The sequence below is a fragment of the Hypanus sabinus genome, chromosome 19, assembly GCF_030144855.1.
Source record: "Hypanus sabinus isolate sHypSab1 chromosome 19, sHypSab1.hap1, whole genome shotgun sequence".
NCBI lineage: Eukaryota > Metazoa > Chordata > Chondrichthyes > Myliobatiformes > Dasyatidae > Hypanus > Hypanus sabinus.
In genome coordinates, this window is record NC_082724.1 from 58390738 (window position 1) to 58418228 (window position 27491).

Here is a 27491-nt window from a genome sequence, read left to right on the forward strand (position 1 = left end):
CCCAGGATTTTCTTTGCCATCCTTTTTGAATAGAAACATAGAAAATAGGTGCAAGAGTAGACCATTTGGCCCTTCAAGCCTGTACCGCCATTCAGTATGATCATGGCTGATCATCCAACTCAGAACCCTGTACCTGCTTTCTCTCCATATCCCCTGATCCCTTTAGCCACAAGGGCCATATTTAACTTCCTCTTAAATAAAGCCAATGAACCGGCCTCAACTGTTTCCTACGGCAGATAATTCTTCACCACTCTCTGTGTGAAGAAGTTTTTCCTCATCTCAGTCCTAAAAGGTTTCCCCTTTATCCTTAAACTGTGACCCCTCATTCTGGACTTCCCCAACATCGGAAACAATCTTCCTGCATTTAGCCTATCCAATCCCTTTAGAATTTTATACGTTTAAAGGTAGGCTGCTGGCATCTTACTGCTAATGATGTTGCAAGTAGTAATTCAGCCAGGGCTCCTACAAATCTTTCTCTAACCTCTAGCCTCCCACAGTGTTCTTGGACAAATCTGGTCAGGCCCTGGAGATTTGTCCACTTTCATACCTTTTAAGATATCCAGCACCTCCCCTGCTCCAATATACCCTATCCCTGAGACCTTTCCATTAACTTCTAGTTCCAAAGTCTTTGTGTCATCGTCTATGGTGAAAACAGAGAAGTAATCATTAATGACCTTTCCCATCTCCTGCAGTTCCACACAAAGGCCTTTGAGGTGCTCTGTTCTCTCTCTAGTTACTCCTTTTCCCTCAATAAACTTATAAAATCTCTTTAGAGTTCCCTTAAACTTCCTTGCCTAAGCCATCTCATTCCCTCACATTGTTCTCCTGACTTCCTTCTTGAATACACTTCTGCATCCAGGAATTCACTTGCTCCCAGCTGCTTTTTTCCTCAATGTCCCTGTCATCCAGTGTTCTCTACTCCTATCAGCCTTGCCTTTATCTCTACCAGAAACATGCAGACATTCAGCTCTCACTTTCTCATCCATAAAAGCTTCCTCTTGCTTGTGGTCATTTGCCCACAAGCAACCTACTCCAATCAACCTTTGTAAGCTCCTGTCTCATACCATTAAAGATTACTTAACACTAGTTTAGAAGGTGAACATGTGGACCAGTTCTGTCCCTTTCCAAAACTAGTTTAAAGCTAATGGAACTATGGTCCCTGGCCTCAAAATGCTCCCCACTGTCACTTAGATTATTTGTCCTGGTGTATTACTCAAGAATAGATAGAGCTTTGCCCCCTTCCTAGTAGAGCCCTCTGAATATTGCCCAAGGGGACTTTCCTGAATGTGCTTAATAAATTCCACCTATCTAAAGTGTGGATTTCCAGTCTATGTTAAGAAGATTTCATTCATAGCTTGTCACACCAGACCGCTAGCCACTCTACTATTATTTGGCTAATGTTGAGCAAGTCAGTGTCAGCTAAATCAGGTGTGAGTTGGCAGTTGCACAGAGTGTGTTCAATGTTCTGCACCCTTTCGCCACACTCACAAGATTCGCTGATCTTTAAACCCCGCTTCACCATTATGTCTCCCGTCCTACAAACTCCCGTTCTCGCTCTGTTGAGAGTGCACCACTTCCATCTGTCAAGCAGTGCCCTGTCTGGCAACATTTCTGTGGGGTCTTGCACTGTATTGTTTGGTGGGGTTCTGGCTTCTGTTTGTTGCCAGAGGTCAATCCTGTATGTTTGGGTGGATATTCTGTGCGGTAGTTCCTCCACTGTAGCAAAGCTTTTCCTTAATTGTAGGCGGTTGGAAACTGGCATACGATGATGTAGTCAAGTGGATGCCGTAGATCTGAGTTCTGTTTACCTTTTTAAATTTTTATTGTAGCGTGTCTTTGGATCTCTGGGGGAGCAATGCCTGCAAGACTGTAAATGATGTTAGTGGGGGAGGGGCGCGGGCGCAGTATGCGCGTGATTATTCGGCAGGCTTCGTTAAGCAACGGGTCTATTTTCTTCACATGGGCTGATCTGCCCCACACAGGTGCACGGTATTCTGCAGGTGCATAGCAGAGTGCTAGGGCAGTTGATCTAAGTGTGTGAGCATTAGCTCCCCATTTCGTGACTGCTAATTTTTTCAAGAGAGAATTGCGAGAGTCAACTTTCCCTTGGAGTTTTTGGATGTTAAGAAGGTTAAAATCTTGAACTACAACAATACTATTATTCAAAGTTCAAAGTAAATTTATGAAACACTCTGATTCCGTCAGCTGCGTAAGTCTAAGAAAGATAATCTCCAGCCCCACCAGAAGTGTGAGATTGAGGTACAAAATCCCAAAACCCTGTTTGTGTGGATGCTGTGTGATTCGTCACCCTGTTAAAAATAAGTACCATGAAGTAATATTGCATGTAATTACATGATTTAGCTTTATAATTCTTAATTTGACTAAAGGTTTAGTAAAGAAAAAGCAAAAAAGAAAAGGGCCCATTTTAATGAAACAGTCCACAAATTGCTCACAGTTTCCGCTTCGCTGAACCTCCCTCAATCTCCCTGGGCTTGATCAAATCATGGCCCCACTCCAGGTCGAGTCCGTGTCTTCTCCCTTCATCTCCCACCGAACAAAAGACCCAGCTCACCCCAGTGTCAGGCACACAACACAGAAAACATACTCTCTTCATTGGAAGGCTCACATTCCAAAGCACCTGTTATTTCTAACCATAAATCAAACGCTGCTTTTACAGAAACAGTGAAACCTTTCCCAGGGTGTTACATTTATGATGTAAATACATATATGTCAGCATATACAATCCTGAGATTCATTTTCTTGTGGGTGTACTTAATAAATCAATAGAATAATTGACAGAATCAGACCAGGGCGTTCATCCAGAGTGCAGAAAACAACAAGACATAAACTGCAAATTCAAAAGTAATAATAATAAATAAACAATAAATATCAAGAACATTAGATGAAGAGTCCTTGAAAGTGAGTCCATTGTTTACGGGAATATTTCAATGCTGGAGCAAGTGAAGTTGAGTGAATTTATCCTCTTTGGTTCAAAAGCCTGATGGTTGAGGAGCAATAACTGTTCCTGAACCTGGTGGTGTGAGTCCTGAGGGTCTTGTACCACCTTCCTGATGGCAGCAGTGAGAAGACAGCATGTCCTGGGTGGTGAGGGTCCCTGATGATGGATGCTGCATTCCTGCGGCAGTGTTTCATGTAGATGTGTTCAATGGTTGGGAGGGCTTAACCCATGATGCTCTGGGCCATATCCACTACTTTTTGTAGGATTTACCATTCAAGGATGTTGGTGTTTCCATTACCAGTCTGTGATGTAGTCAGTCAGCATACTCTCCACCACACATCTATAGAAGTTCGTAAAAGTTTCAGATGCAAACTTCTAAGGAAGTAGAAGCACTGAAGCAGAAGCTTTCTTCATACTTGCACTTGCATGCTAGGTGCTCTGAAATAATAACATGTAGGAATTTAAAGTTGCTAACCCTCTCTGCCTCTGGATCCTTCAGTGGTTGATTTAAATTCTGAGCTGGTTTTGGCTATTACACCACTAGTTGATAAATGCCAAAGTGTACCTGTGAAGAGCCAAAGTGTTCTCTAGAGTCAAGCCTGCCCCTGATGGGGAAGAAGAATATGAGGCTTGCACTGAGCAAACATCTCAGTTACTGGATGAATGGCAGAGCTTAGATAATATGAACAAAAAGAGACAGAGTTTAAAGAGTCACTCGAATACATAGATTCGAATCAGTCTGGTGGTTGATATAGTGAGGTTCCTTAAGGCAGAAATCCCATTAGCCATGTCTGCTAATTACTTGCAAGTACTGAAAGATGCTTTTGGCAATGCTGGAAGTACAATCAATCTTAGGGTGAAGTTTAGGGACACATTCCACGAGGAAGGAGAGAAGTTGTTGCCTACCTTTTCAGGTTGGAGAAACTGCTGCACTGTTTGTGCCACGAAGGGGGATTTCAACTGTCTGAGAGAAATTGCAAGTTGCAGGATGGAGCAAGTTGTGAAGGCACGTTGTCACGTGACGTGCTTCCTCTGCGTATTCGAATGACCAGCAAGCTGTGCCCTCCTCAATCTTTTACTGAGTTAGAGAAGTTGAGAGGAAGGAAACATGATTGAGAAGCAGGACATTTCCAAAAGCCAAGTAGTGTCTTCAGTAGTAGCCTCTGCTACGAAAGTGACCCTTGATGCCACAGAGACAGAGCTTTTGAGGAACAGAGTGGAAAACCTTCGAGCTGAGCTGACTCGATGGATGTTGGAAAATGTTTCAGCTAAACGTGACACGTCTGTTGGGAAACCCAACCTATCTGTAGGACTTACGATGCAGAGGAATGCTGCTGAAAAGAGTCTCTTGATTAGAGAGGCAACCTACATTTTCTTTTACAACTGTGGAGAAGATGGACAAGCAAGACTGTGAGAGGCAGGAAAACCTTTGAAAAGTACATCAGCAGTTAATCAAAGAAGAAAAGAGACAAAACTACGGAGGCACCCAGTAAAGGAGAGGATACGTTCCAATCAGTATATCAAGGGAAATATTAAAGTACAAAACACTATTCCTGAAGGTTTAGTGGGACCAAGTTCTGATGTATCCATACAGATTAATAGTATTCATGCTAGAGCCATACTTTACAAGGATCTCATTAGCTTTGATTTATAGTCCCTTTTATATTTGATATTTGATGCATTTACTATTGACACCACTCAGTGCCCTTGAGATTTGGGGGCTTAGTACTGTTGAGTACCTATACGATTGTTGCTTGTCGTTGAAACTGAAGTTTTCGGAGGCAAATTGAATTTGAATTTTGGTTTATTGTCATTTAGAAACCACAACTGCAATGCAGTTAAAAAATGAAACAATGTTCCTCCAGAATGATATCACAAAAGCACATGACAAAACAAACTACACCAGAAAATCCACATAATATTTGGCAATCCCCAAATTCAGAGTCTGGAGAGGCTGCTGTGTATTAAATATCGCGCTACCACCTTAGCGCATTCCCTGGTATGGAGCTCCAAACCCACCAGACAAAACAAGACTATCCAGACGCACCAAGTCAGGAGACCAACTCTACCACACAACAAACCAAAAATTAAAGCTACAAGACCTACACAAAACCACATAGTTACAACAGTGCAAACAGTACCATAATTGATTAAAAAAACAGACCATGGGCACAGTAAAAATAGTCCAATTGTGCATGGTGCCCCACTTGACAAACAACAGATATCAACTCTGGAAAGGCCACTGCAAACTGCGTCGCGCCGCCATCTTTTGATCCAGATGGTGGAGTAACAGACTATTGACACCACAGTGTTGGTCTGCCTGGATCTGGTTGAAAAGGGTGAAGCTTTCACTCTTGTGAGAACAAATACTTCCAATGTGAAAAGCATGCAAGGAGAGAAATGGAGACAAATTTGTGAAAAAAAATTTGTCCATTCACCTTGTGTTCAGAGCTGGTTTTGAGAAGGTGCAAGTTCCTCCAAAGCAGGATAATGAGCAAAAAAGAGGAACTATGTATTACACCCAGTCTAAACCTGTCATGTTACATTCAGAAGAGTAGCTGGAGTGAAGGGAACCCCCAAATTTACTGGAATACTCAACACCTTGGCCATCCAGGTGAATGCTCCTGATGTTCAGGAAGAAGAGTCATGCTTAACTGCAGGAGTGTTGGTGAGACCTAAACTACAGAAATCTTCAACTGTCTACGCAAACAGGGTGACAGTGATTGTCAAGAAGATATGTTATCCTCAGACGTGGAATGCCAATTGCCCATCTTTTTCCTGTGGCTGTAGTGTCTAGTTTTCTGGGGAACACTGAAGAGAAGCAGTTTCCTGGATCAAGGAAGCTGACATTAAAGTCATTTAATTTTACTGACTCACTGATACCCAAAGATTTGAAAAGGATATTAACTGAGAAGATGTTGAAATGTGAAGATGTCTTTTCTATTGACAAGTTTGATGTTGGTTGCTCCAAGAGTACTTGCCACACTATTAGAGTGACAGGGGACTTGCCTTTCTGAGTGAGGTCTCGCCAGTTATCATAAACGGTAGTCGAAGATTGTCGGCAGCACCTGCTTAAACTGAAGGAAGATAAGTTCAGTAATGGGCAGGGGGACCTGAGCCACCAGAAGTTACGAGTGATAGATGGGGAGGCATCCTCTGGTAGACAGGAAAGATCGGCTGGAGAGGCTGATAAGGAGGTCTCAGAGTAAGGAAACCATGAACTCGGCTGGCAGAGGATGCACCTGGGAAACAGAATTTTCTGTCCATTCCCATGGTGAGATATATTATGTCCATTTACAAATGGATTGGAAGTCCATTATTGTGTTAATATTGTGGGTTAATAAGTTCAAAAGTCATGAGGACATGAATGTTTTTGGTGAGGGGAAGAGTGTAATTCCCTGGTTAAAATTTCCATTGTTATGCTGTGAGGTAGTTTACATTAGCAGTTTTCTGTAAAAGCAATATGTCCTACTGGTAGAATGTTTTGGTTTTGGCTAAAGATAAGCACTGTTGTTCAACTTAGGAATGCTGTGTCAATCAGGATGGTGGGATTGGGAGAAGTTTCTAGATAGAGCTGGGTAGAGAAAGATTTGTGACAAATTGTAGTCTGGTTTGGGGTTTTTTTTGACGGGAGGTGTGGAGTGGGACAAGGGAAGATGTGGTAGAATGCCACTGGAAGGAAAGTCCCAGTTGCCAGAAGTTCTTTGTGAAAGTAAATGGTTCCAAGGAGGAAGGGCCAATACTCCTGAGAGTGAGAGAGAGCCAATTTGTTTGAGATGGACATTGAGGGAAGTTTGGCATGTGACAGGTACTTTCATGCAGTGCATGAGTAAGGGATACACCCTGAATACTTCAGTCTGAGCTCCAATGGTCATGTGCACGTTGGACAGGTTTAACTGTAATGGCCCCCTTTTCTTTTTTTTTCCCTATTAATTGTTTGATAATTGATAAATTGGTAAATTGGTAAATATACTTTCTTTATAATTTTATTTGATGTACGATCTGTTATTTCTTGCTGACTGATACTGCTGATACAGAATTACTGCCCACACTGCATTTGCTCAGATTGAGGTTTCTTTAAATCAGAACATCATGATGTTCCTGTTTAGTTGAACCCCAAATCATACCAACCCTAGAGATATATTGTTTATGGAAGGTGGCCTTCTAACCGTTGAGTCACATGGCTGTTAGCTAACAAGCTGAGTTTGTATATGAGCCCTGGTGAGAGGGTTACAAAACTAAATAAATTTGTTGTGATTCTTTGACAAAATATCAGGCAGGATAGATAATGCAGAGCCAGTGGGTGTTGTTTATTTGGATTTTCATTATGCATTTGATAAGGTAATGCACTCGAGGCTCAACAAGATAAGAACTCATGGTATTACATGAAAGATACTGGCATGGATAGAAGGTTGGCTGATGGGCAGCAGGCAAGGAGTCAGAATAAAGGGTGTCTATTCTGGTTGCCTGCTGGTGAAAAGTGGTGTTGGGCTGCTTCTTTTCATGTTTTTTGACAAAGATGTGGATGATGAACAATATTGCAGACAATACAAAGATAGGTAGGGGGGCAGGGAATCTACAGAAGGTCTTAGACAGATTGTGAAAATGTGCAAAGAAGTGGCTCTTGGAAATAGTGTAGGGAAGTGTATGATCATGTACTTTGGTAGAAGGAATAAAAATATAGACTACTTTCTAAATAGGGAGAAAATTCAAAAAATCCGAGGTGCAAAGGGACTTTGTGAGTTCTCATGCAGGACTCCCTAAAGGTTAACTTGCAGGATGAGACGATGGTAAGGAAGGCAAATGCAATGTTAGCATTCATTTTGAGAGGACTAGGATATATGAGCAAGGATGTGATACTGAGTCTTTGTAAGTCATTGGTCAGACTGTGCGTGGAGTATTGTGAGCAGTTTTGGGCCCTTCCCCATCTAAGAAAAGATCTGTTGACATTGCAGCTGTCCAGAGGAGGTTCACAAATACTATTCTGGAAATGAAAGAGTTAATGTATGAGGAGTGTTTGATGGCTTTGGGCCTGTACTCACTGAAGTTTAGAAGTTTGAGAGGGGATCTCATTGAAATCTACTGAATATTGAATGGCTTAGAATGAGTGGATGTGGAGAGGATGTTTCCTGTCATGGGTGAGTCCACAACGAAAGGGCAGAACCTCCGAAGAGAGGGATGTTCATTTAGAATAGAAATGGGAACAAATTTCTTCAGCCAGATGGTGTTGAATCCCTGGAATGCATTGCCAAGTATTTGAGTATAGGTAAAGCAGAGGTTGATAGGTTCTTAGTCAGGACGTCAAATGTTACAGAGAGAAGTAAGGTGAATAGGGTGAGAGAGATAATATGCAGCCGTGATGGAATAGCAGAGCAGACTCAATGGGCCAAATGGCCTAATTATGCTCCTAGCTCTTATGGTCTATGCAACTTTCAGCATTCTAGATGATCCTGAGTGCATCCAATGGCAACTCCAGGTCCTTCACAAGAACACATTTCGTGTAGGGTGCAAGGTCTCCCTCTGGGGAGTCTGCCTGATCTCCCACATCCTGCAGGAGGATTATGCCACTGGCTGAAAAGACTGAAAAGGAAATTCAGGGAATCTTTCCTTGTAGATTGTAATCACTGTGTGTTCTTCTAGGTAATGTATGGTAATGCTTTGAAGTATAATGTGATAAACAGAGAACATGACTGGATGGGTAACATAAATTGGAAAGAACCAATTGAAAACAATGCAGAGAAGGAGGAGGATCTGTTAAAGTGATTCACCCTCTCTAGGTCTCAGGTTCTAGGACTCTACCTACATGTTCTCGGTATTATTTTGATTACTTATTTATTATTATTATTATTGTTAATTTGTACAGTTTGCATTCTCTTGCACGTTGGTTTTCTGTTACTCTTTGTTTATGTATAATTTTTCATAAATTACATTGTATTTCTTTATTTTCCTGTAAAAGCCTGCAAGAAAATGAATCTCAAGGTCACATATGATTATGTACTTTGGTAATAAATTTACTTTGACTTGGTGCCTATGACAGCCAATGTGCAGGAGATACTTAATGTAAAGACAGTCTGTATCTGAGTGCTCACCAGCCTCAATCCTCCACTCCAGTGCTCAATTGACTGTGAAAGCAGAAGCCCCGAGTGTTTCCATCAGCTGAATGCTCAGTCCAGAGAAGGTACCATCTCCAACAGCTGGCCCGAGACCCACCCCCTGCTGATGCCGGAATGGAAGGTGAGCTATGACTGGGGAATGGTCTAAGAGCTGGAATATGAGTCTGGTGTTTCTGGGAGCTGAAGCAGATTCCAGTTTGGAACTGCATGCTGGGATTCAGAGCCATTTGGTGACAGATTCTGGAGCAGGGTTTCAGAACATGCTGGGAGATGGTGAAGGATCAGGGAACTCTCAGACTCACTCCCTGTGGAGGAATGTGGAGAGGGTGTGATGTGGGAAGCATATGGTGGGGTGAGGTATGGTTGCGAAGTGATAGGATTGCAGTGAAGGATGGTGAGTTGTGGGATGGTGTGTTAGGGGACAATGCAGTGGGGGATAGCATAGTGAGGGACATCATATTGGGGAGTACTCCAGCGATGTGGAGACAGCCCCACATTATGCAGACATTGGGTTGATCCCACACTCTTCTGTGCCTGTACCTGCGGCACTCCTCCACTATGGCACACCACCCTGTTCACACCCTTCCCCCTCCTCACTCTGTGTGGGGAAGAGGGTGCACGAAGGACTCATGGACCGGAACTGTGCCCATTCAGTGGGTGGTTGGTCAGTCTCAAGAGCCAGTCAAACAAATGGGATGGAGCTCCACCTTTAGATTATGCCGACTAGAATAGGAAGGACCTCAGATTCTGGAACTGAAATCATCCTGGGTATTTGTGGAGGGTGGTCGCGATATGCATTGGCATTGGGCGATGGGGGATGGATTCCACATTCAGTGACTCTTTCTTTTTATGCCAGGTCCCTGAGAACTGTCGACAAAACATGGAGGAGGGCATTGCCTTGTTCTCTATGCTGCTGAGCAACAAGCACTTCCTCATCACCTTTGTCCATGCTCTAGAGCAGCAGAAGGACTTTGCAGTGAGAGACAGGTGAGTGTAAAGGTGTTTTGCTGGGGTACCAGACCCTAGATGTGGACCCAGGAATCAACCCCACAACTCCACAACATGGGACTCCACATCCCAGCTTCCTCCACTCCTTTAACACAGCGTTCCCCCCACCACACCGTCCTCGCAGTGCACCGTACACTTCCATTACCACACTCTCATCAGCAGCACCCTTCCCCTATGGCACCCCATCCTCTCCACACTCCTCCTCCTCACTGCTTCTTCACTGACCCCCAGTTTGCTTTCTCCCTCACTCCAAGTAGGATGCCATGCAGAACTGGGTCTGAGCATGAAGCCTGGGTGCTCCCAACCTCCTCTCAGCACATCCTGGTCTTCTCTACAGAAGGCTCCCTTTTGCAGCCCTCCCAGTCTCCATGCTGCAGACTGTGCCCTGCTGCTTAGCAGGTGTGTGAGCAGCTTACATGCTGCCACCAACACCATCACAGATCTCTCTCATCTCATGTTTTCTGCTCCCCTACCCTTTACTCTCATCTGAAAACTGTGTACAACCAGAGTTGCAGGAGATGAGTTTGTATGATATTGATTCAGTTTGTGCTAGGTGTGGCAATCAAGGCAATACAGAAGTTAACTAGTCCATAAGACTGTGTCCTTCCTAATCAAGAACCTATTAACCTCTGCTTTAACTATACCCAATGCCTTGGCCTCCATGGATTCACAGCCCTTTGGCTGAAGAAATTCCTCCTCATCTCTGTTCTAAAGGGATGTCCTTCTACTCTTTGTCTATGCCCTCTGGTCCTAGACCCCTCCACTGTAGGAACCATCCTCTCCACGTGCACCATATCTATGTCTTTCAATAGTCAATAGTCTGGGCCAAAGGTGAAGGACCTGAGTGATGTGGAGAGAATGGGCTTGCTCTCCTTTCCACTGACATTCCTCACAGGTCACAGCTTCTCTGTTGTAGTTAGCACTATCTATTTCTAGTGGTAACCATGGGCACAGAAGAGAACCAGAAATCCGATAAGGGGACATCAGTTTAAGGTGATTGGAGGAAAGTATTGTGGGGATAGTAATTACTGCCAGATACAGGTAAAGGCAGATATGAACATAGAACATAGAAATCTACAGCATATTACAGACCCTTCAGCCCACAATGTTCTGCCAACCATGTAACCTACTCTGAAAACTGCCTAGAATTCCCCTACGGCATAGCCCTCTATTTTTCTAAGCTCCGTGTACTTATCTATGAGTCATGTAAAGACCCTACTGTATCTGCCTCCACCACTGTTGCTGCAGTGTATTCCACACACCCACCATTCTCTGTTTAAAAACTTACCCCTGATATCCCCTTGGTACCTATTTCCAAGCACCTTAAAACTATGCCCTCTCGTGTTCACCATTTCAGCCCCGAGAAAAAGCCTCTGACTATCCACACAATCAGTGTCCCTCGTCATCTTATACACCTCTATCAGATCACCTCTCATCCTCCCATCGCTCCAAGGAGAAAAGGCCATGTTCACTCAACCTATTCTCATAAGGCATGCTCTCCAGTCCAGATTTGCCCTAATCTTATTTGAAGGCATTGTTTTCATTCCCACATCCTCAGCAATTCATCAGGAGTCCTAATGAAGAGTCTAGGCCTGAAACATTTTTTAAAGTGATTTTATGCATTTCTACAATTGCTACGACAAAAACCCAACTACAAAATAAGAGATTAAGACAGTGCAAGATAAACATACAGTAATAATATGGTTCAAAATAATGATGGAAAAGCAGCCAAAATAAAGTCATGTAGAGTTAGTATCCACCCCCCTCACGCAGAAAAAAAAACTCCAGACCAACCACTACAAGATGTAGGAAATATAAATCGGAGCATTCAAACCCCCAAAACTGTAAATAAAAATAAGAACAAAAGATAATAATGCCTACTACCAAGGAAAAAGAAAGCTGAAAGTAAGGGACTGAAAAAAAAACTTAATCTAAAGAGAAGTTATGAAAGTATTCAAGAAAAGGTCCCCACACCTTATGAAACTGTATGTCCGAATTAAGAAGTGAGTAGTGAATTTTTTCAAGATCTAAACAGGACATAATATCATTAAGCCAATGAGCATGAATGGGTGGGGCAGCATCTCTCCACCTAAAAAGAATTAAACGTCTAGCCAAAAGAGAAGCAAAAGATAATGTTCGACGTTTAGCCGGAATCAAATGTATATCCGTCTCACCCAAGGCACCAAAAAGAGCAATCAGAGGATTAGGTTCTAAGTGACAATTAAGAATATGGGATAAGGTTAGAAAAACTTCCCTCCAAAATTTCTCTAGACTAGGACAGGCCCAGGACATATGAATAAGAGAAGCCTGGCCACTTTTACACTTATCACAAACAGGGCTAATGTTAGGGTAAAAGCGGGACCATTTAGATTTGGACATGTGAGCCGGATGTACAATCTTAAACTGTAAAATACAGTGAAGAGCACAAAGAGAAGTTGAATTAACTGACTTGAGAATTGAGTCCCAAACCACATCAGATAAAGAACCATTTAAATCATGCTCCCAAGCCGTTCTAATTTTACCAAAGGGGGGGGGCACCAATCACGGATAAAAGATATTAAGCCTTTACCCAGTGGATTAATAGAAAGAAACAGGTTCACAACGTTTTTCTCAGGCATCGCAGGAAAGTTGGGTAATAAAGGATTAATGAAATGTCTAAAGTAATGGGCATTAGGTAGATTAAACTTAGCAAAAAGTTGTTGAAAAGTTGCAAAACGATTATCAATGAAAAGATCTTCAAAATGCCTAATGCCCTTTCTATACCAATCATGAAATGTTGAATCGTGCATAGAAGGTAAAAAAAGGATGATTATGCAAGATCGGACTAGAAAGGGAGAAACCATGAAGACCATTAAATTTTCTAAACAGGGCCCATATACTCAGAGTATGTCTAACAAGAGGATTAACAATTAGTCTAGGCAAGCGACTAGGGAGTGCAGATCCAAGAAGTGCAGAAATAGGGAGATCCCTATTCAACTCCATTGCCACCCATTGAGGGCAATCAGACTGGCTATGAAAAAAGGACCAGAAGGTAAGACAGCGAATATTAGCTGCCCAGTAGTATAGATCGAAGTTAGGTAGAGCCATGCCACCTTTTTTAGATTTTTGGAGGTAAACTTTATTAAGTCTAGAATGCTTACCCTTCCATAGATAGGACAAAATAAGACAGACTAAGGAATCAAAAAAGGTTTTAGAAATAAAAATTGGAATAGATTGAAAGGGTCTGAAACATTGATTATTTATTCCTCTCCATAGATGCTGCCTGACTTGCTAAGTTCCTGCACCATTTTGAATGCGTTTCAAAGCATTTTTAAAGTAGAGACTGATAAGGAACAGGAATTCACTGTTGGTAGGGGTATGAAATGCAATCGTGGCATTCAAAATGAAATTGGATATCCATCCATGGGAAATTAATTTACAAGACTACAGGAAAAGTGTGAGAAAGTGGACTGTAACTAACTAGATTACTTTAGTATGGAGCTGGCCTGAGCTTGAAAGGCTGATTAATCTTTTTGGTTACAAAAGTTCCATCCAAAGCAAGGATGTAATGCTGAGGTTTTTTAAAAGGTATTGCTTAGACCACATATGGAGTATTGTAAGCCGTTTTGGACTCACTATCTAAAAAAGAATTGTGCTGGCATTAGAGAGAGTCCAGAAGAGTTTCACAAGAATGATCTCAGAAATGAATGGATTGATGTATGAAGAACATTTGATGGTTCTAGGCCTGTACTCACAGGAGTTTAGAAGAATGAGGGGGGATTTCATTGAAACCCACTGAATACTGAAACACCTAGATAGAGTGGATGATATGTTAGGGGCATTTAAGAAAGTCTTAGATTGGCACAGGGGTGATAGAAAAATGGAGGGTTATCTTGTAGGAATGGGTTATATTGATCTTACAAGGTACTGTGCCGTAATGTTCTACGTTCAGACACAGTCTGTGGATAGTCTCTGTTTGCTCTATTACTTTGATCAAGTTGCCATTTAGTAAAGTGGTGGAAGCAGACAGAAACTGTCCTGAGAGGAGGGCAGTGGAACTGGCAGGTAACTCGTCTGAGCAGCTGATACCAGTGCAATGGGCTGAGTAGCTAACTGCTTTATGGCTCTCCCCTGTGCAAAGGAAGTATTTCCAGCAAGGTCCAGAGCCACAGGTGCACTCAACAACAGTGGAACAGACACAGGAGCCCACTCAGATTACTCCTTCTCATTCAGGGTGCCAAAGCCAATTTTATTCTCAACTGACCTAGACACCAACAGGTAGCCCAAGAGATTGCTAAATCAACAGAGAGGGTGGGAGTGTAGAGTGTTAGAATGTGTGCACTTCTAACCATCTATTCACAGAGCCAAACAGGAGGCAGTGCAAGCCCTAATGTAGCTGTTTCTCACAGGTGTAACCTTGCCTCCTTGCTGACCATTGCGCTGCACAGTAAGCTGGAGTACTTCACAGGGGTCATGAAGGATCTGCTGGTGGACCTCATTGATGCCTCTGCTACAAAGAACCCGAAGCTGATGCTGCGGCGAACTGAGTCAGTGGTGGAGAAGATGCTGACCAACTGGATGTCCATCTGCATGTACAGCTTCCTCAAGGTAGAGACTGCACCCTCTGGGCAGCTGTTTGGACATCTACCACCCCCATTCACCCTGCTCACTTGGGCTGCCAGCAGCAGGTGCCCATGTCTGTCATTTAGGGGGAGTATTAGCTTGTGGATGACAGTGTGACCTCCAATGCTGCAGGTCAGTGCAGGGACAAAGTAAACTGGATGACCCTGGTCATGTTGATCTGTTCCTCTGCCCAAACTATGGCAATGTGCTTAAACCTCAGCAGAGATGTCCACAGGCTGCAGGGAACCAAGGCTGGTAACAGAGGACAGATTTGAGCCCAGTCCGCTCCTGCTCCCAGAGATGGACTCACTGAACCCAGACAGGCAATATTCAGCAGTTGCTGCATGTCAGTGGCAGGGCACCTTCAAACCCCACCTTTACCACCAACTAGATCACCAAGGACAACATTAGCTAAACAAACTGCCTGCACAGCAAACCTAGACGCACACTTTTCATGGCACAGACTGTCACTCAGTGTTACACTCAGAGTGTATCCTGCGAGTACCCCATGGTGGAAATGTACCCTATAACACGCTTTGCGTATCTGACCATCACTCCCTGTTTGTCGTTTATCTAACCTTGCTCTGCTTTGCTTCTCCTGTGTATTTGTTGCCAAATAGGAAACGGTGGGGGAACCTTTCTTCTTGTTGCTGTGTGCCATGAAACAGCAAATTAACAAAGGGTCAGTGGATGCCATCACTGGAAAGGCCCGATATACCCTCAACGAAGAGTGGCTGCTGAGGGAGAACATCGAGTCTAAAGCGATGGTAAGGAGTGGGCCTGGGAGGTCCTTGGCTGTCAGTGTTCTAACCTCACCAGCTTTCTGAGGCAAGCATGTTACTGGTGCTGGCTTTTTGAAGAGCAGGGGTTGTGTGTTCAGGGAAATCCTGTCCATACCCTCCACTCTCAATCCTTCTGTTGGCTACTTCCTATCATGGAGTTGCTGCAAAGCTTGGGCACCCATCCTGACATTCCACCAATCCACACTCCCAGCGACCTAAATCCAGCTAGAAAGCTCCAGTCCATCCCTTGGCTTCCTCCTTCATCAGCATCTGCCCACCGCCTTACCTTTCATCCCCACGTTCTTCGTCTTCCATCTCCACTTATATACCCAATCTTTTAACCCCCACCCTCACCCTATCACTCCTTCCAAAACTTGTCCCTTCCTTATTTCCATCTCCATGCTCACCCCCATTCCCACACCCTCCCTACTCCACTTGGCACCTCACCTCACCTCCACCTCATTCCCCTTCCCTTCACGCCTTCTTCCTAACTCCCCATTCTTTCTCTCATTGAATCCACAATAGCTCTTTATGAGAACATTCAAGCCAGTCACAATACATTGTTCCTACAGTCTACAACTAATACTCTTCAAATGTTTATGCAGCTTCCTGTTGAACACATATTTAAATCGAACTGAAACCTGCCACCGGCCTTTGCATTCTGGATTCCTCTCGCATCACTTTGTATTTTTTGCCATTCACCTGCGTATTACATACTTGCTTTTACGTTAGAACGTAGAACACTACAGCATGCTACAAATGCTTCTGCCTGCAATGTTGTGTTGATATTTTAACCTACTCTAAGATCAACTTAACTCTTCCCTCCTACATAACCCTCCATTTTTCTATCACACATGCGCCATTCTAAGATTCTCCTAAATGTCTCTAATGTATTTGCCTCTTCCACCACCCCCCGGCAAATTGCTCCACACATCTAACTTACCGCTGTAACCCACCCATACTTTTCTCCAATCACCTTAAAATTATGCCCCTCGTATTAGCCATTTCCGCCCTGGGAAAAAGTCTCTGGCTATCCACTCATCTGTGCCTTTTATCTTGTACACCTCTATCAAGTCACCTCTCATCCTCCTGCATTTCAGAGAACTTGCTCAACCTTTAGTTGAGAATGAGAACTTTTCAAATGCCTCAATCAGAACCTTATGCACAGAATTTATATATGATTCACCTGGATGTTTGTCTTTAACTCTCGTGTTTATACCTACCTAGAAATCTGTACAAATCTTATAAAACACACCACATACAAATTGAAGTGATGCGATGCTCTATTTGAACAAGTGGTGGGAACTCATTCAATAGATCAGTATTCTTAGTGGATAATAACATTTACTACACTGGCAGAGAGCAGGATATGTCTGAAGTGGGAGGGATGAATGGCCTCCAGGAGCTTCCCCTATCTGGGCTGAGCAGGAGATCCCAAACTCTCTTCTCCATTCATCAGGCAATTGGGATCATGGAACCACTCAGGCCTGAGGCCTGGATATGCCCACTTGCCTCCTAAATGCAAAGCAGCCCTCTCCCCATTAATGATTATACTGTCCTCCTTTACAACAGAATCTCAACGTGTCATTCCAAGGTTGTGGTATGGACTCCATCATAGTCCGAGTGATGGACAGTGACTCCATCAGCCAAGTCAAAGAGAAGATTTTGGAAGGTTTCTACAAGAACATTCCCTTCTCCCAGTGGCCGAGAGTGGAAGATGTGGACCTGGGTATGTGCTTTATGTTAAAAGGTTGTGATATGTATACAAGGCTTGACTCTGAGCAACAGCTCATGGTGTGGTAGTCACCATGACAACACCAGCCATTGCTCTGGTTTGACATCAGAACTAGATGGCCCAGTCAAGTCATGCACTGAGGGAATGAGACTTGTACTGGGAACAAGAGTCAAGGCTGGGCTTGAGCAAGTGCCAGTTACTAGGCTTATCCTGAGAAAGAAGATCAGGGACCATATCAAGGCTAGGAAGCAGACCCAGTGCAGTGAAGACACTGCAATAATGTGTGGGGCAGTCCCTGGGTTTCTGAATAGACTTCAGTAAGGCCTTTAGGGTCCCACATGGGAGACTGGTCAAAAAGAGTTTGGGCCTTGGAATTCAGGAAGCCAAAGCTGTGTTTGGAATAGGAGATAGAAGGTGATGGTAGAGGATTATTCTTGTTGTTCTATTCCTGTGATTCGCAGTGTTCTACCCGATGGTGCATTGACCTTTCCTGTATGTAATATATGTGAATGATTTGGATATGGATATAGGAGGCATGATCAATGGGTTCATACATGACATAGTGGAAGGCAGTCTTGGGCTGCAGAGTGATATCAATATGTTGATGGTGGGTTGAGGGGTTTAATCCAGGAAAATGTGAAAGGTACTAGAGGAACTCAGGACAGGATGCATCTGTGGAGGAAAATAGACAGTTTCAGGTTGAAAACCTTCATCTAGACTGAAAGCAAGAGTGGAGATGGCCAGTGTAAAGAGCTGGAACAAGAGCTGGCAGGTGACAGTTGGATCCAGGTAAGAAAGGGGAGGGATAGACAAATGAGGGAGGGAGGAGATATGGGAGTGGTTAAAAAAAACTTGGAGGTGAAATTTGCTTCTTTGTCACTGAAGAAGACTGAATCTGTTAGGACAGTGGACTGTGGAATTAAGGAAAGGAGGCGAGGAGGGGAACCAGAAAGATGAATGTGTAGGTGATAGGCAGATGGAGAGGGGAATGAGAGGGATGGCAGGGGCAAGTGGGATCATGGGCAGTAAAAAAGGAAAGGGACAATTGCTTCCAGAGATTTTCACACTGGTTATGAAATGAAATGATTTCTAAAATGTTGACTGACATTTCCTTCCATAGATGCTGCCTTACCTTCTGAGTATCTCCAGCATTTTGTGCGTGGCTACAAATTTCCAATACTGTATCTGCAACCTTTTGTAGATTTTTCTTTGAGAGAATTAATGAGGATAGGAAGAACACCATAATTGGTAGAGCCTCAGGAAATATTGAGGAATAGCGGGGCCTTGATGTGCAAATCTGAAAATTCTTGAAGGTGACAGTGCAGATAGATAACTTGATTAAGAGGCATATGGGATACTGCCCTTCATTAGTCAGGGCACTGAATGAATGCAAGGCCAGGGAGATTATGCAACTGGGTTACTCTGTGCAGTTCTGGTTGCATATGAGAGGAACATTGTGGTAGTGTTGGAGAGGGTGCAGAGGAGACTTAGTGGAACATTGCCTGAGATGGAGTGTTTAGGTTATGAGGAGACACTGGATTTGTTCCTTCTGGAGTACAGGAAGTTAATGGGGAGTGTGATTGAAGTGTATGAAATTGTGAGGGAAACATTTCCCCATATCAGAGGTAGATAAAACTTAGAAGATGTGGAATTAGGAGAGGAGTAGGACATTCTGAGGGGATCTGAGAGGGATCCCCTTAAGTGGCAGTTAGCTGGAATGCACTATATGAAAGAGCGGTGCAAAATGTACCATTAAAAAGTCAGTTGAATTGCTAAGACAGGAATGGGGAGTTGGGAATAATAAAACTGCCTCCCCGATAGAATAGAATAGTTTATTATCATTGCTCAAGCCAACGAGATTGCAGGGCTACCCCAGTCCGTGCAAAGTAGACATTTACAATTCATGCAGTATGGCTTAATTAAAAACTGGTTGGTTTAGTTGTGATGAGCTGAGTAGCCTGTTTTCATTCTGAATGACTTTGCAGACTTGATACGAACATGGACCAATGAGCCAATTTCCAGAAGTGAGGTGAGAGGGATGGCCCTTGACATTAAGACAGCATTTAAAGAAGTGTGACATCAAAACACGAGTGGTCACCAGGTATCGGTGTCACAGGGATGGTAGTTGTTGTTAGCCCAGGACCTCATGGATGGGTTCCTCAGGGTAGTGTCCTTGGCCCAACCATCACCAGCTGCTTCATCAATGACCTTCTTTCCCTCAGAAGTTCAGAGTGGGGATGTTCACTGATGGCTGCACATTGTTCCATTCCATTCACATATCCACAGTAAGCAAAGCAGCTCACACTTGCATGTAGCAGGATCTGGACAATGTTCCTGCATGGGCTGGTAAGTGACAAGTAACATCTGTGCTACAAAAGTACCAGGCAATGGTGAAGTTCCACAGCAAATATACAGCCTTCCTTGATATTCAGTGGCATTCCCATCACCAAGGACCACTTTCCTGAGATATATAATTGACCAGAATTCAATGAGACCAGCCACATCAATGCAATTGTTCCAGGAACCAAGTGACATGTAGTGAGTGATACACCTGACATCCCAAGGCCTTTCCACCATCAAAGGACACTTTGCAAACCTTTGAGCTCTACACTCATAAGGCTCAGAGTAGTGGATCCTCGGATTCACCTCCAAGGGGCACTCCATCCTGACTTGAAAGTACATTGCCTCATCGCTGTGTCTCCCTTGCCCCACAGCACTGAGTGTACTTCCACCAGGACAGTAGTGATTTGAGAGGCAATCCAATCTGACAGACAGCTAGAGGTGGGTAATGGCAACTGGGCTGAACCCAGAAAATGAACAAAGAGGGACTGGGTAACATTGTCAAGGGTTGGTGTCGACAGTGGCTGACATTCATTCTGACTGCGTCTGTCATTGATAGAGTGGTTTCCATCGAGCAGTGACAGCCTTATACTACGGGACTTGGACAACACATCCATAGTTGAAGATGGCCGGAAGAAGCTCAACACCCTGACACATTACAAGGTAAGGAGTGTGCAGAGTTCCCACAGCCCAGCACACCATACCAGGGGTAACAGCAGGGCACCACTGTGACCACAACCACTGGCCATCATTCCCCTCACAAGTCCTTGTCCAACACCAAGACTCCCACCCATGGAGAGCAGAGTGACCTAGCATTGTCCCACTTACTCCTCCACTGACCACCCATCCCCAACTCTTCCTTCTGACCTTCCCAGTAATCCACTCTCACAGACCATTCCCTTCTATCCCACAAATCACATGGATCCCTCTCACCCATCCTCATTCTCACAGATTTCTACTTCTGTTGCCCCCTCCAATTCCAGATGTATCTATGCCTGGCTCTGCTTTCAGTTCCCTCCTGACACCTCTCAGACTCTCCATCTCTCCTTGCATAAAGCCTTTTGCATAAAGTGCTGCTGTGTTTTATTATATTTCCTTAAATGAAAGGGAAGGTGCAAGGCATTCACACAAATTTGAAGTCAAGTGTAACATGTGCTGCCAGAGGCTGACCACAATGGTTCACATAACGTTGACTTGTGATTGTACAACTGTGCAGGTCCCTGATGCAGCCTCATTGGCAATGAGCTTGAAGGATCAGCGGGACAGCACTCTGGGACGAGGTAGGTCTCATCAAACAGACAGGGCTATATGAAATCACAAAATGTGAGATGGAGTTAATGTTGTGAGCAACTTTAAGCTGTGAATGCTGGACCAACAGTTCACTGACTAAATAAAGGTCTTTGGACAACACTTAGATTTAAACCACAGTCGCAAATGTGTGTACGCGTTTGAAAATCCACATTGAGGTATCCCGTAAATGTGTGACAGCTGATGTATCTCCTAGTCACGGTATGTGGCCATTGCACGATTGGGTGCTTTCTTCACTTCTTGCCCAGAAACTGCTCTCTGTACTGATCTGTGTCAATGAACTGATTTGTGAGTGGGCCTCATTCAAAGTGTTCAATTGTTTTACAGTGAAAGACCTGGACACTGAAAAATACTTCCACTTGGTGAGTACTACTTCCCCACCTCCCTGTATAACTGTGCACTGTAAATGTTTACAGTCCAATGTAGCTCAATTTTTCTGTGGCAGGGCCAGGCTAGGATTCAGTGCACTGTGACCCATTCTTGGATAAGACTAATAAAGCAGATGTCTCTGCCTGGATTGTGACCTTTCTCTGTGCTGCTGGTGGAGTCTGGGGTAAAGGGAACTGTCACAGTACCTGGTCCATCCACTGTTGTCTGATGCTGATAGAAGCTCAGGGCTGGAACTGGGCCTACATCACGGGTCCTTCAACCCAACCACTTAACTCCACAGAAGTCACCTACTAAGTTCCTTCATCCAAATTTTTTATAATCATCTTCTAATCCCTTCCATACTATTTATTACAAATTTCTATAATTTGCACATTACACATTCAGATAAAGATGTAACGTAAAGATTTTTACTCATGTATGTGACAGATGTAAGAAATAAAGTCAATTCAATTCAATTCCCTTGTGTGTTTATCCAGCTTTCTTTTAAAACTTCCTTGTTCCTGGTTTCAGATTCACCCTGTTCTGAGTTCCATATTCTCTGCAGACTGCCACAGGATTTTTCTGAATACCCCTTTAAATATAGTAAAGTTTTGGTAATCTGCTGTCCCATTGTTTTAGAGAGAGTTGAGAGAAACTAGAACTAGAGGTCATAGGTTTGGGGTGAAAGGTGAAATAGTTCATAGCCAGTACATGCTTCATACCCCTGGAATTCCCTTTATTCAGATTCAGAACCCAAGACTGATTCGGCAACTTCCCTTTTCATCCTAGCTTTTCCCTCGTGATGATTCATGGTTCCTATCACATTACAGTCATGAGTCAAGAATGATGTGTTCTCTGGTCAGTTTCTCAATATATTGGTTGAAGAAATACCAACTCACATATACTTTAGGATTTCCCCTCCACAGTGTTGTTGTTAATTTAGTGTAAACAATATGTGAAATAAAATCACCTGTGACTCTCCTGTTTAATTCAATCTACTATCTCACCACAGCTGTTTGGGGGCCTGAAGACAATTCTTACCAATGGTTTCTGCCTGTTGCTATTTCTCAGCTACATTCATAGATTACACACCACAATTTTCCAACCCATTCACCCACTCCCCCCCCCCACCCATCATGCTCTGTGACCACCCCCATGTTACGTTTCATGATCTGGTGACTCCCTGTGTCCTCCAACCCTCTCCCTCCATGTCTTCCCCACGTCTCACACTGTGATGCCCCCTACTTCCCAACTCCCACTGTCTATGTCAGAATTATTCAGTACTTTTGTCTAAACACCTTTCCCATGTTCCACTCCTGGGTGCCTAGAATTGAATTTTCTCCAATTATTATTGTGTTTACCTTGGAATATGTTATGTGAGCTTTAACTTATTTCACTTTCTTTGTAGATGTAGATATCCAACATTAATGTGGATGTCCCTCAGGTTTGATGCGATATCTCCCTTGTTATTGAGAGAGCCGAGAGATGGGATTGCGTGGTCTTGACCAAGATCTTTATGTCCTTTGTATCAACAGGCAAAGTCCTAGAGGACTGGCGACTGGTTGAGCATAGAACACTACAGCAATTACAGGCTCTTTGGCCCTTGATGTTGTGCTGACCTTTTAACCTACTCTAAGATCAATCTATCCCTTTCCTTGTACATAGCCCTTCATTTTTCTATCATCCACGTGCCTAAGAATTTCTTAAATGTTTAGAAACACAGAAAATCTACAGCTCAATACGGCCCTTCGGCCCACAATGCTGTGCTGAACATGTACTTACTTTAGAAATTACCTAGGGTTACTCTTAAGTCCTCTATTTTTCCAAGCTCCATGTACCTATCCAGGAGTCTCTTAAAAGACCCCATTGTATCCGCCTCCGCCAGCAGCCCCGTCCACGTTTCTTGTGTATCTGCCTCTTCCACCTCCCCTGGCAGGGCATTCCACACACTCTTCACTCACTGTGTAAAACAAAAATAATCTATCTCTGGCATCCCCTCTATACTTTCCTCCAATCACCTCAAAATTATTCCCCCTTAGTGATTTCCACCTGAAAATGTTGTTCCATTTTTCAAGAAGGGAAGTATGGATAATCCTAGAAACTTCAGAATCGTGAATTTCACCGGTGAGCTTGCTGTGTCAGAGGTAGGGAAGCTACTGGAGAAGATGCAGTACTAATGGATAGCATTTATGAGCACTTGGAAACCCATGGCATAATTAGGGGCAGTCAGCATGGCTTTGTGCTGCACAGATCGTGTCTTACTAACTTGATTGAGTTTCTTGTTGAGGTGACGAAGGTGATTGATGAAGCTAGAGCAGTGGAAGATGTTTAGTGCATTTTAACAAGGTATTTGGCAAGGTCCCTCATGGGAGGCTCATCTAGGTGATTAAGATGCATTCAATCCATGGTTAATTGACTTACAGATAGAACATAGAATAGTACAGTACAGTACAAGCCCTTCGACCCACAATGTTGTGCTGACCCTTAAACCCTGCCTCCCGTTTAACCCCCCACCTTAAATTCCTCTATATACCTGTCTAGTAGTCTCTTAAATTTCACCAGTGTATCTGCCTCCACCACTGACTCAGGCAGTGCATTCCACACACCAACCACTCTCTGAGTAAAAAACCTTCCTCTAATATCCCTCTTGAACTTCCCACCCTTTACCTTAAAGCCATGTCCTCTTGTATTGAGCAGTGGTGCCCTGGAGAAGAGGTGCTGGCTGTCCACTCTAGTTTATTCCTCTTAATATCTTGTATACCTCTATCATGTCTCCTCTCATCCTCCTTCTCTCCAAAGAGTAAAGCCCCAGCTCCCTTAATCTCTGATCATAATCCATACTCTCTAAACCAGGCAGCATCCTAGTAAATCTCCTCTGTACCCTTTCCATTGCTTCCACATTCTTCCTATAGTGAGGCGACCAGAACTGGACACAGTACTCCAAGTGTGGCCTAACTAGAGTTTTATAGAGCTGCATCATTACATTGCGTCTCTTAAACTCTATCCCTCGACTTATGAAAGCTAACAATCCATAAGCTTTCTTAACTACCCTATCTACCTGTGAGGCAACTTTCAGTGATCTGTGGACATGTACCCCTAGATCCCTCTGCTCCTCCACACTACCAAGTATCGAGCCATTTAGTTTGTACTCTGCCTTGGAGTTTATCCTTCCAAAGTGTACCACCTCACACTTCTCCAGGTTGAACTCCATCTGCCACTTCTCAGCCCACTTCTGCATCCTATCAATGTCTCTCTGCAATCTTCGACAATCCTCTACACTATCCACAACACCACCAACCTTTGTGTCATCTGCAAACTTGCCAACCCACCCATCTAGCCCCACATCCACGTTGTTAATAAAAATCATGAAAATTAGAGGTCCCAGAACCAATCCTTGTGGGACACCACTAGTCACAACCCTCCAAACCGAATGTACTCCCCCTACCTCGACCCTCTGCTTTCTGCAGGCAAGCCAATTCTGAATCCACCTGGTCAAACTTCCCTGGATCCCATGCCTTCTGACTTTCTGAATAAGCCTGCCATGTGGAACCTTATCAAATGCCTTACTAAATACCATGCAGATCACATCCACTGTACTACCCTCATCTATATGCCTGATCACCTCCCCAAAGAACTCTACCAGGCTTGTTAGGCATGATCTGCCCTTCACAAAGCTATGCTGACTGTTCCTGATCAGACCATGATTCTCTAAATGCCCATAGATTCTATCTCTAAGAATCTTTTCCAACAGCTTTCCCACCACGGACGAAAGGCTCACTGGTCTATAATTACCCGGACTATCGCTACTACCTTTTTTGAACAAGGTGACAACATTCGCCTCTCAACAATCCTCTGGTACCATTCCCCTGGACAATGAGGATATAAAGATCCTAGCCAGAGGCTCAGCAATCTCTTCCCTTGCCTTGTGGAACAGCCTGGGGAATATTCCATCAGGCCCCAGGGACTTATCCATCCTAATGTATTTTAACAACTCCAACACCTCCTCTCCCTTAATATCAACATGCTCCAGAACATCAACCTCACTCATATTGTCCTCACCGTCATCAAGTTCCCTCTCATTGGTAAATACCAAAGAGAAGTATTCATTGAGGACCTCGCTCACTTCCACAGCCTCCAGGCACATCTTCTAATCAGTCCTACCTTCATTCCTGTCATCCTTTTGTTCTTCACATAATTGAAGAATGCCTTGAGGTTTTCCTTTACCCTACTTGCCAAGGCCTTCTCAGCCTCTCCTCAGCCCCTTCTTAAGCTCCTTTCTTGCTACCCTATATTCCTCAATAGATCCATCTGATCCTTGCTTCCTAAACCTCATGTATGCTGCCTTCTTCCACCTGACTAGATTTTCCACCTCACTTTTCACCCATGGTTCCTTCACCCTACCATTATTTATCTTCCACACCGGGACAAATTTATCCCTAACATCCTACAATAGATCCCGAAACATCGACCACATGTCCATATACACTTCCCTGCAAAAACATCACCCAATTCATATCTGCAAGTTCTAGCCTTATAGTCTCATAATTTGCCCTTCCCCAATTAAAAATTTTCCTGTTGTCTCTGATTCTATCCTTTTCCATGATAATGCTAAAGGCCAGGGAGCTGTGGTCACTGCCCCCCAGATACTCACCCACTGACAGACTTGTGACCTGACCTGGTTCGTTACCTAATACTAGATCTAGTATGGCATCCCCCCTAGTCGGCCTGTCAACATACTGTGACAGGAATCCATCCTGGACACACTCTGCCCAGTCTAAACCATTGGAACTAATCAGGTGCCAACCAATATTAGGGAAGTTAAAGTCAAAGATGATGACAACCCTGTTATTTTTGCACCTTTCCAAAATTTGCCTCCCAGTCTGATCCTCGGTATCTCTGCTGCTACCAGGGAGCCTATAGAACACTCCCAGTAGAGTAACTGCTCCCTTCCTGTTCCTGACTTCCACCCATACTGACTCAAAAGAGGATCCTACTACATTAGCTACCCTTTCTGTAGCTGTAATAGTATCCCCAGCCAGGATTGCCACCCCTCTTCCCCTTTTTTCCCCCTTCTCAATCCCTTTTAAAGCACTGAAATCCAGGAATATTGAGAATCCATTCCTGCCCTGGTGCCAGCTAAGTCTCTATAATGGCCACTACATCATAGAAACATAGAACATAGAAATCCTACAGCACAATACAGGCCCTTTGGCCCATAAAGTCGTGCTGAACACCTCCCTACCTTAGAAATTGCTAGGCTTACCTATAGCCCTCTGTATTACTAAGCTCCTTGGACCTATCTAAAAGCCTCTTAAAAGACCCTGTCCTATCTGTCGCCACCACCGTTGCCGGCAGCCCATTCCATGCACTCACCACTCTGAGTAAAAAATGTACCCCTAACATCTCCTCTTTATCTACTCCCCAACACCTTAAACCCGTGTCCTCTTGTGGCAACCATTTCAGCCCTGGGAAAAAGCCTCTGACTATCCACACAATCAATGCCTCTCATCATCTTGTACATCTCATCATCTATCAGATCACCTGTTGTCCTCCGTCGCTCCAAGGAGAAAAGGCCGAGTTCACGCAACCTATTCTCATAAGGCAAGCTCTCCAATCGAGGCAACATCCTTGTAAATCTCCTCTGCACCCTTTCTATGGCTTCCACATCCTTCCTGTAGTGAGGCAACCAGAACTGAGCACAGTACTCCAAGTGGGGTCTGACCAGGGTCCTATACAGCTGCAACATTATCTGTTGGCTCCTAAATTCAATTCCACGATTGATGCAGGCCAATACACCATACGCCTTCTTAACCACAGAGTCACCCTGCACAGCTGCTTTGAGCATCCTATGGACTCGGACCCCAAGGTCCCTCTGATCCTCCACACTGCCAAGAGAATTACCATTAAATTCTGCCATCATATTTGACCTACCAAAATGAACCACTTCACACTTATCTGGGTTGAACTCCATCTGCCACTTCTCAACCCAGTTTTGCATCCTATTAATGTCCCTCTGTAACCTCTGACAGCCCTCCACAGTATCCACAACACCTCAAACCTTTGTGTCATCAGCAAACTTACTAACCCATCCACCACTTCCTCATGCAGGTCATTTTTAAAAATCACGAAGAGTAAGGGTCCCAGAACAGATCCCTGAGGCACTCCACTGGTGTCCATCCTCCATGCAGAATATGACCCATCTACAACCACTCTTTGTCTTCTGTGGGCAAGCCAGTTCTGGATCCATAAAGCAATGTCCCCTTGGATCCCATGCC

General features: G+C 43.9%; 1 protein-coding gene across 1 annotated transcript in view; it reads left to right on the forward strand.

The window, feature by feature from the left end:
* The window catches only part of plxnd1 (plexin D1), a 198854-nt gene that overhangs the window by 145633 nt on the left and 25730 nt on the right, over window positions 1–27491 (forward strand). Inside the window, exons 23-30 of the mRNA XM_059944489.1 lie at window positions 9071–9193; window positions 9929–10059; window positions 14469–14667; window positions 15303–15449; window positions 17037–17193; window positions 20099–20202; window positions 20756–20819; window positions 21175–21209. Coding sequence (XP_059800472.1) covers window positions 9071–9193; window positions 9929–10059; window positions 14469–14667; window positions 15303–15449; window positions 17037–17193; window positions 20099–20202; window positions 20756–20819; window positions 21175–21209 — 960 coding nt within the window. The remainder of the gene's footprint in view (window positions 1–9070; window positions 9194–9928; window positions 10060–14468; window positions 14668–15302; window positions 15450–17036; window positions 17194–20098; window positions 20203–20755; window positions 20820–21174; window positions 21210–27491) is intronic.